Below are 12944 nucleotides of genomic sequence, written 5' to 3' on the forward strand. Positions count from 1 at the left end.
AGGAAGTGCAATGTATGGATCTACTTCTTTTCACACAATAACTCCCCTTAACACTACTTATTGACTGATAACTTACCCATGCACGTTGATTTGTTCCTCCCTCTGCAAAGTGAATATTGAAGTTAACCTCATCTGCACATGCATGCTTTTATTTAATTGATACGTAGTTAAGCAGAAGCAACAATGATTCCAAGATTGAATGGCTTGTCATATGAAGAGTGTTTGATGGCTCTGGGCCTATATTCACCAGAGTTAATATACAACTTCAGTTTCCTGCTAGTGCAATGGATTTGTAGCTAACCTCGGAAATGGCACAGCAGATTACTCCATTGTATCAAGTAATTATGAAAAATGCTATTAATAAACATTGAGCAAAAATCCTGGCATTGATTTGGGATTGACAAAAACACATACTAGTCCTGTCAAAACAGCAACACTCTGAATATAGGGACTTGTATTTAAAATAACAGATCTGCACCATAGACTAAACACTTCTATGCAAATACATTTTTTTTAAATCCAGGGTCTTACTTCATTACTTACAATACTTCATCAACAGAGAAACACATGAAATGGCATTATAGAAGCATATGGAAATGACAGCCTTAGAATTAATACCAGTTCCCTTGAAACTTTCCCTCAACTAATCAATCAACACTGCATGTTGACCACTTAAGAGAAGCAGCAAATATAAAAAGTATAGAATAAGCTCCCAGCAGAATCTACAAAGCTTTATACCAAGAACAGTTTGGTAACACTACAGGACGAAGCTGGTCATGTTTGTATAGTTTAACTGTAAGATTTGGCTTGGATCAGATGATAGAACTAATATAAGGAGAAATCTTGTCAAATAGGATAGATTCGGAAACAACATGGCAGTTTGAATCTGGTCATTTTTAAGGCAACAAATTTATCTCCCTCACCCTACTAGCAAGTCATTGGAGTAATCCTGGTTCAGAAAATATAGAAAAGCATTCCAGGTCTGACACTAAATGGAACCCAAAAATTAAATACCAATCTGGTGACATTAATATTATGCACACTATTTTTTTTAATTCAACACCAAATACATTTCCAAAGACAATATTTCTAGCAAATACAAAAGCAAATATGACTTACATCAGCAGACAAGCCAGGCTTTGTAATCAAAGTGGGGTCTCCAACCACAGGCAATACAGGTGGTTTCACATGCTGGTACAGACCCTCTCTCAAAACAGTTTGACTGGAAGTTCCTTCTGATAAATTTTCAGGTGGACTAGAGAAGCTTGGTGGTGATCCCATAACCGGAACTTGGGTAATTGGCAAAACAGAATGGACAGCTGCATCTATATTCTTTACATCATGTACAGAAACTGCCATAGAAACTGTGGTATTAAGCACTTCACCGGGGGGTTCAGAGGATAGCTCTTCTGTGCAACTCACATCTCCTGTCGCAGCAGCAGTTTCAGAGGATTCTGTAGCTGAATGAACAGGAAGAATCCCTCCATGCTCTTGATATAATAAAGTACGTAACTTTTCATCCAACGACTTTATCGTGTTATCTATAAATTCAATTTTACGTGGGCCTTCCACATCCGATTCAACTACAAGAGAAAGCTGTTGCTGACTGCTAATAACACCAGTCACGGTAATTGACTGCGACTGTGCTTGTGCTGGGTACTGTTGATTAATACTTGTAGGTACTGGTGCAGGACTCTGCGGCTGAGAACTTGAAGTGTTACTTACTGTTCCAGAAATGGAAACAGAGGATTGAATCTGGTTTGTGAAAGGTTGCATTAAAACAGATTGAGAGATATCAGGCACATACGCTTGCATAACAGGCACCTGTTGCTCCAAGAAAAGGCTATGAAGTGGACTAGGCTCTGCAGATTGAGTAGGAAGTGAAAGTTCTGTTTGAATGGATATTGATTGGATGGGAAGAGAATCAACAACTGAAGAGAAAGGCATGTCCACCACTGAAGGGGGGCTGAAAACTATTTCAGATTCCTCTTCTGTTTGCAGCTGAGAAACAGATTTAGATTGAAGTTCTGAATGCTCATGAACGGCAACCTGACTTTGAAATGAAATATTTGATTCATTACAAACAGGATCATGGATCTGGTGACTACTCTGTTGCAATTCTTTTCTAGACTGACCCTCAGTTTCCATTTGTAGTGTAGGAATGCTAGGGGACATTACTGGAACAGGCAGATTTGCTGGGGCACTAATATGAGACAACATTGGCACTGAGGGAGGATGAACAATGTGATGTCCAGAGGTGATGTCATTAGCAGGAGCAGGAGTTATTGCACCAGATATCTGTGTTGCTGATGAATCCATTTGCTTGTCTTCAATGGCGTTTTCAGTTTCTGAAAATTGAAGAAAATGTATTAAGTTTCTACAATTGTTAATTTAATGCTAATTTAGAACAATTGCTCCTAAAACCTAAGGTACTGACTTATTTGACTTCCCCTCAAATTAAATATACAATCCATAATATTGCAGATAACAAATTTTTAAATGCTGTCAATAGGTTGACATTAAATACTACACACATCCAAAGTGTAAGTGTACTATTAAACATTGAATATTTAAATATAAATCAGTTCTATCAGATTTAAATCAGCAATATTTACTGAGGAAATCAATTTAGTATTTTGATTAAATTACAAGTTTTAAAAACTCAAATGAACAGCAGATGCTGGAAATTTATAACAAGAAAGAAAGACTGGAAATATTCAGCAGATCAAGCTGGATATGTGGGAAGAGAAAGAGTTAATATTTCACATCAAAGACCCTTTATTGACCTGCTAAGTATTTCCAGCAATTTCTGTTATTGTAAAAATTTATTACATCTCCATTTCAAAATGTGCAAGCTCAACAATTATAGGCAGCATGGTAGCGTAGTGGTTAGCACGATGCTTTACAGTACCAGTGACCCAGGTTCAATTCCTGCCACTGTTTGTAACAGCAACACTCACAACACGCTGGAGGAACTCAGCAGGTTGGGCAGCATCCGTGGAAAAGATCGGTCGACATTTCGTCCTGAAATGTCGACCGATCTTTTCCACGGATGCTGCCCGACCTGCTGAGTTCTTCCAGCATGTTGTGAGTGCTGCTTTGACCACAGCATCTGCAGATTATTTTGTGTTTCCTGTTTGTAAGAGCTTGTACATTCTCCCTGTGACCACGTGGCTTTCCTCTGGGTACTATGGTTTCCTCCCACAGTCCAAAGATGTAACGGTTGGTAGGTTCATTGTAAATTGTCGGTAATTAGGCTAGGGTAAAATTGGGGTACTGCTGTGTGGCTTGAAGGGCCAGAAGGGCTTGTTCCACGCTATATCTCAATAAAAAGAAATAAAATTAAATAATGCTAAGATCATACCCAGGGTCGAAGCTGCTGGTGGTTTACTTGAAGGAACATTTGCTGCCGATTCCGACTCTTTTGTTGGACTGTTTTCCACAACTGGACATATAATAAACCATCTTCGGCCAGTATGCAACACTAACAAAGATGGTACAATGCATCAGCAGTTGATCACCTTAGTATACAGCATTCTTCTTACTATGCATGTTTTTCAAATCTATGTTAATCAATTCTGTTACTATGTACTGAGCCCACTTGTTTTAAAGAGCAGAGACTTCTGACTTTAAGAGTGTACTTTGCTACGCAATGCACAGTGCAATTTCAGGATCAATATTCAGTTCCGTTCACTGTTTTTCCAATAATAAACTACCCAAGCTCCAGACAATGAACATGTCCATCAGGAGTGATTATAATCACCTTTCATTAACATTTGATATCAATACCACCGTTAGATTTCTCATAAGCAATAACTTGGTAATCAGATACTTCACTGTGCCAACTACATGAATACTGAGACTGCAAGGACAACTTGGAAGCTCAGTAGTCTGCAATGACTGATTCACCTGCTGATTCATCACCTATAAGGATGTATATGGAACTAGTCAGGAATAATTCTCCATGTGCCTGATTTATTAAAATTACATAAGACCATAAGATATAGGAGCAGAAGTAGGCCATTCAGCCCATCGAGTCTGCTCCACGATTCAATCATGGGCTGATCCAATTCTTCCAGTCATCCCCACTCCCCTGCCTTCTCCCCATACCCTTTGATGCCTTGGCTAATCAGGGAAGTGCCTATCTCTGCCTTAAATACACCCAATGACTTGGCCTCCACAGCCACACATGACAACAAATTCCACAGATTAACTACCCTCTGACTAAAGTAATTTCTTCGCATCACTCTTCTAAACGAACGTTCTCAATCCTGAAGTTGTGCCCTCTTGTCCTAGACTCCTCTATCATGGGAAATAACTTAGCCATATCTAATCTGTTCAAGTTTTTAACATCCAACAATATTTAAGCTCAAAACACTTAGAAAAAGCAGTTTTTGATCAGCACCCAATCCCATCTCAAATATTCAGACCCCCCACCACCATAAGCATAACAAGACAATGCTAAAACTCACTGCATCATACAAACTCCAGTCCTCAACTAGGGGACCAGACACACAGGGACACTAACACCACATGCATCCCAACAATTTGCACTTTTACAAGTTGGCATTGTATTACCATCTCTTCTTCCTCAACATGTCAAAATCATAGAACTCCATTTCATCAAATGAACTTGCAATTCTAGGAATGAACAATAAATATTGCCCCATCTAGCAAAACCTATGGCACAAATTAATAAATAAAATGACATGGATGTAACTCAAGACATTTTAATATATCTTAATAGAATTATAAATTACTTGGGGAAATAATTCCTTCTCCTTAGACACCAAACACTAATAAAACATTATCTCCATCTCAAGGCAGTTGTCAACTTTCAAATAATGTGTCAACTCCAACATTCAAATTTCCCCCAAAGTCCTTAAACATGCTATCACATGCTAAACATGCATGCTACCCTTTAAAGCATGTTTAAAGTCTCTCCCAAGTCTTCAATCTGATGTAAAATCTCTCAATTTTCTTACTAATTATATCTCATGTAACAATGTGACATTTCATAAATTCTCAACCTCTATGTACGCTTGAATGTGGCTTACCACATTTTTCAAAGCCTTTTGCAAATTACGTGGTTCACTGAAGCTAGCTCGCTTATCTTCAAACAAAATTGTGTTTATTATAGTACAGCCTTCAGCAATCACGCTACACTCAGTGGCCACTTTATTAGGTACACTTGCTCATTAGTACAAATATCTAATCTGCTAACCATGTGGCAGCAGCTCAATACACAAGAACATGCAAACATGGTCAAGAGGTTCAGTGTTGTTCAGATCAAACATCAGAATGAGGAAGACATGTGACTAGGTGACTGACTGGAATGACAGTTGGTGCCAGACAGAGTGATTTGAGTATCTCAAAAATTGCTGATCTCCTGGGATTTTCATGCACAACAGTCTCTAAAATTTAGAGAGAATGCTGCAAAAAAAAACCCCAAAAAAACAATCCAGTGAACAGCAGTTCTGTGGATGAAAATACCTTGTTAATGAGCGAGGTCAGGGGACAACGGTTAGACTGGTTCAAAATAACAGCAAGGCAATAGTAACTCAAATAACCACATGTTACAACAGTGGTATGCAGAAGAGCATCTCTGAACGTACAACATGTCGAACCTTGAAGTGGATGAACTACACTAGAAGACTACAAAATACACTTGGTGTACACTAAGTGCATACTAGTCTCCTAATTAAGCCGACTCTGGACCTTCCCATAACGTGGTGAATCTTTACTGTGAATATTATTTCATTATCTAAAAAACACAGGTGTTTAAATTGAAATTTAATTAATTTGCTCACTGTACTCTCAGATATTACCATTGATTGTTTAAAAATTATTTTCTAGCATTCTGTAAAATCTGAACAAATAAGATGAGAGACTTGGAGCACAACCTGGCAAGTTCTGGTTGAGTTGAATGATCTGCTTTTGCACTATATAATTGTCTAATTCTATGTAAATAAATTCTCTCAACACTTCCTGACTGATTCTATACTAACTTTATCCTTCTTTCTCTGAGACAGCCAGTTTTGAATGAAATATTTCTTTGAACTCCTTTCAGTCTTCCACCTGCAAGTTTTAGCATTCTCCTGTCAAACTCCTACACTTAAATCTTCACAGCTAACGCCACATTTCTGGGAGTTAACAGTTTGTGTTCCACTTCATCCTTGCTTCCACTCAAAATCTTTCTTGTTATGATCACCTATAAATAGTATTCAATCTTTCCATTGATAGATATAATACCCGAATTAGGTCTTAAATTATGCCCAGGTCATTAAGCAGTAGGTAGACTTAAATTTCTTGTATGCTCCAATGACAGATCTCCAGAACTATACTAATAGGAGCTATAGCATGCGTGCCCACATTCTGAGTTGCCTCTCCTGCTAAAAATTTTCATGGAATTAACTATTATCGATACCAAATGAATGTCCCTGAAGACCACAAAAATTAAGGTCACCACAAAAGTGAAGCTTGCTGACTGACCACAATGAAGAAAGTTTCTCATCAAACACCCATCTTCAAAAATGTCTGAACCCTGCACTCTGGAATATCATTCTGAAATACCAATACCTCTCCCTTTAAACTCCAAACCTTTAATCAGATATACATATACAGCACCTATTTTTGTCTCTTTGCACTATGAAGCACTTAGAATATCTTTACATTAAAGGCACTATTTAAATGTAAGCGTTTTTATTATGGATTGTTGGCAAAGAGATTTAACAATAAAAAAAGCTATAAGGAGATTTCTCAATACCAATGGACAAATATTAGTCCTATTGAACATGTGATTATTTGCATTCTTCCCGGCATGCTAAACATGCAATGTGTGATAACTGACACAAGATTTATTTATTTAACAACTAAGTTTAATAAAAAATTAATTTTGATTTTACTTTAACTTGCAAATTACTTTGAGTATAATAAATAAGTATAATCATTTTAATTGTTGAATTGCCAGAAATGCAACACTTCCAAAATACACTGATGTAATTCCAAAAAACAAAGCAATATTTGGTAGGCTGACCCCATCCAAAATTCCATGTAACTTGCAAATTATATGGGTGTGGGAGGTCCAGCAACTGGCTATGATGTGCAATGATATCGACATTTAAACCATCCCAAACCCAAAATACAACTTTTCACTTCACAGGTAAGCTTGTCTGTCAAGAGAATTTAAAATATCAGTACAATGTCAGTGAATTTCATTCATTTTGCTTCATATCTTTATTATCATCAAATAATATTGTTAAGCACCACAATCCAATGAACCATGTATTCAGTTTTTCCAAAGTTAAAATGCACCTACTTACCATTCTGTTGACATTGTTGAGGAGCTGACATCTGCATAGTGACAGGGAAAATGGTACAAGCATTAGACTAGAACCTATAAGAACATAAGATAATTGAAAAGCAAAGAAACGGCAGATGAAAATCCATCAACCTGAAGCATTAACCATTTCTCTCTCCACAGATGCTGCAACACAAAATGATGTATGGTCAAGCTATTAATATTGCTAAAACAATCTCCCATTTTATCTAAATGCATTTTCAAAAAAACCCAAGTTTAAATATTAACACCTACTGTAATTACAAAAGAAAATAATGTTCATATAATTTCAATATAAACCTCTGTAATTTACTCAATGTCAAAAAGGCTACAAAATAAAAAATAAGGAATTTATTGTAGAGATTACAAATATAAAATAGTTATTCCATTCTTTACCAGGTAAAATCCTATAACAGTAAAATCATATTTTACACTGCTTAAAGTCTTTGATTTAAAACAACTGTTCTTAATTCAGAGTCCAAAATACTGATTTGAATTATAATACTCACAATATTAAATCATTTGAATCAATTCTTAAATATATTATGCTGCAACTCTGAGTCGGTATGAACATATGCAGTACAAGTCTAACCAGGTGATACTTAGGCGATATTACATTTGGAACTTTAATAATCCTACAGCTGTGAAAAGATCAGAATTTCCTAATAGTGATTCTTTTTTCCCCCACAAAGTGTACATTAGAGATCACAAGTTATGAAACAGAGTTGATACCAATTTTAGTGATACACACATTTACTATCCAAGATGAACCTTCAAAGTCAAGTTAACAACACAAAGTCTTGAGTGTAACCTGTTACAAACCTGATTCTCAGTTTCAATTTTGCCAGCAACTTGTTGAAAATGTGTACTTTGTGTAGAGTTTCTTTCTTCCTCTGCTTCTTCAGTAAGCATATCTTCTGCTTTATCCATTATATCCTTCATCTGTTCTATGAAAATCTCCTTTTCAATTTCCAGTATAAAATCATTTTCCACCTGTTTATAAAAGTACATAAATCTTAAACCGATTGCTTATATTTGTCAGTCTGATTTTGCTCCATTACGCCAATCAACTTGTTAGATTTTCTTTATTACTTACCATGTAAATTGCTATTTCATCTGGAGCATCCCCATCCAAATCAAATTTAAATGTTACCATTTTGTGATTATGAGTTTCCAACTGGCATTCCACCATTTTATCTCCTACATTTGATACCTGAGAGAAAGTGAAAATCAGTTCTGACCTTAAAATAATTTCACCTAATATTCAGAGGCCACATTTTATCAAAAAAATTAAGTATTCACATTTAGAATAGTCAGCTTGGGCCTACTAGTCTTTTCTTGTCGTGATCGAGTGCGTGTAGATCTCCTATGATGCTTTCTTGAACTTTTACTCTCCTGTTTTCCACTGGTATGAATTCCTTCATATCCATCACTCATTTCTTTTCCCGATGCAGCGTCAGAAAATACACTATAGCAAAAACAAAATAAGTGTTCAGCCAAAATAGTGCAAAAATATGAATCATATCCTAGTTTTTATCATTCTTATTTGATCAAAGCAACAGCACTCAATTATTCATTCAAATGGGAGCCTAAATGCAACTTAATACTCCTTTATGGTAACTAAACGACAGAGAAGAATAATTGGTTGTCACAGCTTATAATTTGCACTGTATTTGTTAGATAGACTTCATTAATTCACTTTTCCATTTTATGGAATATGACTGTAATGTCCATAATTGAAGCAAGACAGACTCCCCTTAATAAGGCAAAACTTAACTAAGTGTGGCATCAACAAAATTTAAATCAAAAGTAATGAGAAGGAAAAGATTCTGATGGGTAGCATCACACATCACCAAGAAGCCCATCTGGTCAAGGCCAATTACACAATTCCAAGCACATTCATGCACAAGTTTCTTACGGGAGTTTTCTTGTCCTTTTTAACTTCCAGTACTTCAATGGTAACACGAGCTCCAACACAAGGTCAAGAGTAGGAATATTCATTGAGTACTGCATACCATCTAATAATATTCACAACTTGCAGATGATAAGATACTCAGTACCCACATATAGGAAGACTAGGTTTCACATTGAGGCTTGAGCTGACAAGCTGCAGGCTGAAGCCATGCCGCACAGGTGCTGGACAATGACCATCTTTTATAACAAAAGGTCTAGCCATTTCCTCACAATTAGTATTATCTTTAAATCCACCAGCTAATCCTGCATTTATCATAAAGCATAAGCTAAACTGAAATAGACACATCACCACTTCAGCAGGGCAAGAGGCTAAGTTTGGAGGCAAGTAATTGACTTCACAAATCTCAAAGTCTTCCACTAACTACTTTCTGTACAACCACATTCAGGAAAAATTTTCATCACACTGACTGCTGCAGTTCATGGTAGTGCAACACAACTCAAGGGGAAAATGATTATTCATGCAAATGATATCTATATTTCCACCAAATGTTCCCAGTCTAACATGCATTAAACTTTGGAAATCGCATAAGAATAATAAAAATTACAGATGCCATAGGTCTGAAACAAATACAAAATACTGGAAACACTCAGTAGGTCAGGTGGCATCTGAGGAAAGAAATAAAGTTATGTTTTAGGTTGAAAGTGCTAAGCTAGAACTGGGAATGCTCCCTCCTATGCGGTTTAACAAAATACTCTGACCTGAAATGTTAACTCTTTCTTTCCACAGAGACTGCCTGGCTTTGAGTACTTCCAGAATTTCCTATTATTGTTGGAGTTTGGAGCTTTTCCATGAAACTAAAATGGACCTTTGTTATAGTTCTAAAGTTGCTAAAGAAAGCACTTGTGGAAATTGATAGTAACAATTAACGAAATTCATTTTTTTTTGTGTTGGGTGGTGGCAGAAGAATCAGAATCAGGTTTATTATCACTGGTACGTGTCGTGAAATTTGTGGAGGAAATGGCTACTGGCAGATAGGAATTGAAATCAAAATCCCATTCGAAGTTTTACGTTTTTTACCTTTTATTCTACTTAGCCAAGTCACAAAGATTCGGAATTAAACGCTTCCTAAGGATAATGTGTTAATATTTTCACATTTTTGCCATAGTACTTACTTATCGCAAGAACTACCATATGCTGTTGTCTGCTGTTTATCATGTTGAGGATGCATCTCCTGTTCATAGAAATACAAGTGTTTTAAATATAACAGTTTGTGGCCTTTCAAAATCTCAAATATTCCAATATAATTACTTTGGATCCTTAACAGCTCTACAAGATTTAGCACAGCAAACTCATTTATCTGTAATGTGGACCACATGGTAGCATAGTGGTTAACACAATCGGTTTTCACCAATCATGGTTCAATTCCCACCGCTGTCCGTAAGTGCGGGGACCTCCACAGAGTGCTCCAATTTGCTCCCACATTACAAGGACATATGGTTAGAATTAATACTAGTGAGTTGTGGGCAAGGTGTCGGAAGCATGGTGACTCTTGCTGGGCTGCCCCAGCAAAATCATTGCTGGTCTGATTTGACACAACAACCCCTCACCATATGTTTCGATGTTTCAATCTTTATTTGTTTGACAAATAAAGCTGATCTTTATCTATGCATTTCAAATTATCATACAATCAGCAAAGCCTTCAAAATATTAAACAATTTCATAAACTTTTCGCAGAAAAAAAGTAAACGAATGTTGGCGTGCAAGATTATGTTGTGATTTTCTTCAAATGCCATCTATTATCAGCTATAGCACAGCAATGCTTTGTGTTTACAAATGGAAGCCTCCAACAGTGTTATATAATCTGTACAATTTCTCCTATCTACCTATGTCAGAAATTGGAAATGCAACTCTAACTTTGTAACAGAAAACAGAAATTTGTAAAGAAGTGGAAAAGAGTGAAAATCAAAACATTCTTAAGAAAAAAATCCAATATTGGTTCTTCAGTTTATGAATATTGCAAATGGCAAAGCTTAGAGTTTTTGTTCACTCAGAGAAATAAAACACAGACATAAGAAAAAGTAGATGATGGGGCAACAGACAATCTACAGCAGGAACTCTGCAAGTCAAGCGGCATTTGTGGGGGGGTGGGGAGGGGAAGGACAGTGATGTTTCAGATCCAAGTACAACATCAGTGATAAAATATAGTTTGGTAATTCATTTAGAGGTCTCTGTAAGGGAACACCAATGTTTGTCTTCTGTAAGGGAATACACAATGTTTGTCTTCAGCAATTCTCATGCAACTAGCACCTACCAATTCTCTATGGATGCTGGATGGCTGAGAGTATACTGAATAATATGCATTCATAGTTGATCAAGGATACAGGATTTCATAACTTCTGAATAGTGACTAGTACTATATGAAACATAAAACAGCATGTACTTCCATTGGTTTAATTTCATCAGCCAGAATTATAAACCATGGTTCTACACACTAATTTTTGCTATTGAAGAAACTAATTTGAAGTATGTAATGTATGCTTTCAAAAGTCAGTAGAAATCTGTGCACGACTTTGCTGGTTTAATAACTGTCCTTGCATCGGTATTTTCTGTTGTACTGAAATATGGAAGACCACTCAATTGCACTTGCATTTGTTTTGTTTGCAGGAAAAATCAGTTTCCACTAGAATATGTATGGTTGTGGATAACTAAAGACTTTACTAATATAACTGGTATTTGATGCATCTGGAGGTAGAAATCTAATTAAATGAATAGTGAAATGAAGTTTGTGAAATTACTATTTATAAATAAACTTAATTTGTTAAATAGTCAATATACATCAAAAGCAGCAATTAGCTGCAAGTAATCTATTTCATAGATTGTTTTAGCGAGTCTGCTGCGGAATTCAAAATTCAGAAAAAATATTTTCTCTAATACATTAATATATTAAAATGAACTTAGCAATTTATCACATAACACACACCAGATTATTACATATTTTTATAAAGATTTGTGTTGATTTTATTAAAGAAAATCATGCACGAAATTTTTCAGCAGTACCCATTCTATATTAAGAACTTAATAGCTAGCAAAGTTCCCTGCCACCTCAAAGAATGGAAAAAAACACCCAAGTATGAATAAAGTGCAAAATGTATGACTGTGCACAGTTGAATTCTAGCTGGATTTACCTTAATTGGTAAAGATTAAATAATTCTATTCAATCCTGAGACTAGTGCCTCAAAACACTTCTTGTTAAATTTCTAATCCTTTGTTTAGATGGACACTATTCATTTGAAGCTCAACAGTAGAAAGATACTCAACCAAACAACATACCCTGCCACAGCAAAGTCACATCAATGCTAATATAGTCGGCTATTCGCATTGAGAACCTAACCATATTTTTCCCATTTCTTCCCTGGTTAAAGAGCTCAATGATGGCAGCACGATCAGCAAACAGACCAAGATCAAATAAAAAGAGATTAGGATCAACCTCTTATACATGTTTGATTTAGCTATTTATTACTTGAGTAATATGAAGTGGAACAATTATTTGATGTTTCAAGGAAACAAACAAGTATCTGTATGCACCAAGTTATTTTTGTTGTAAGACATGCATGAAACATTTTCACTGCTCAGAAAGAAAGATAATTAGGTTCTAATTAATTGTATTTCCATGTATTTATATGCATAACT

General features: G+C 35.9%; 1 protein-coding gene across 1 annotated transcript in view; it reads right to left on the reverse strand.

Moving 5' to 3' along the window:
- wnk2 (WNK lysine deficient protein kinase 2) overlaps positions 1 to 12944 on the reverse strand; it is a 162372-nt gene that overhangs the window by 56408 nt on the left and 93020 nt on the right. Inside the window, exons 12-18 of the mRNA XM_072280381.1 lie at positions 10427 to 10485; positions 8642 to 8807; positions 8436 to 8552; positions 8162 to 8332; positions 7323 to 7353; positions 3365 to 3484; positions 1120 to 2348 (exon numbers count right to left, since the gene is read on the reverse strand). Coding sequence (XP_072136482.1) covers positions 1120 to 2348; positions 3365 to 3484; positions 7323 to 7353; positions 8162 to 8332; positions 8436 to 8552; positions 8642 to 8807; positions 10427 to 10485 — 1893 coding nt within the window. The remainder of the gene's footprint in view (positions 1 to 1119; positions 2349 to 3364; positions 3485 to 7322; positions 7354 to 8161; positions 8333 to 8435; positions 8553 to 8641; positions 8808 to 10426; positions 10486 to 12944) is intronic.

The sequence above is a fragment of the Mobula birostris genome, chromosome 16, assembly GCF_030028105.1.
Source record: "Mobula birostris isolate sMobBir1 chromosome 16, sMobBir1.hap1, whole genome shotgun sequence".
NCBI lineage: Eukaryota > Metazoa > Chordata > Chondrichthyes > Myliobatiformes > Myliobatidae > Mobula > Mobula birostris.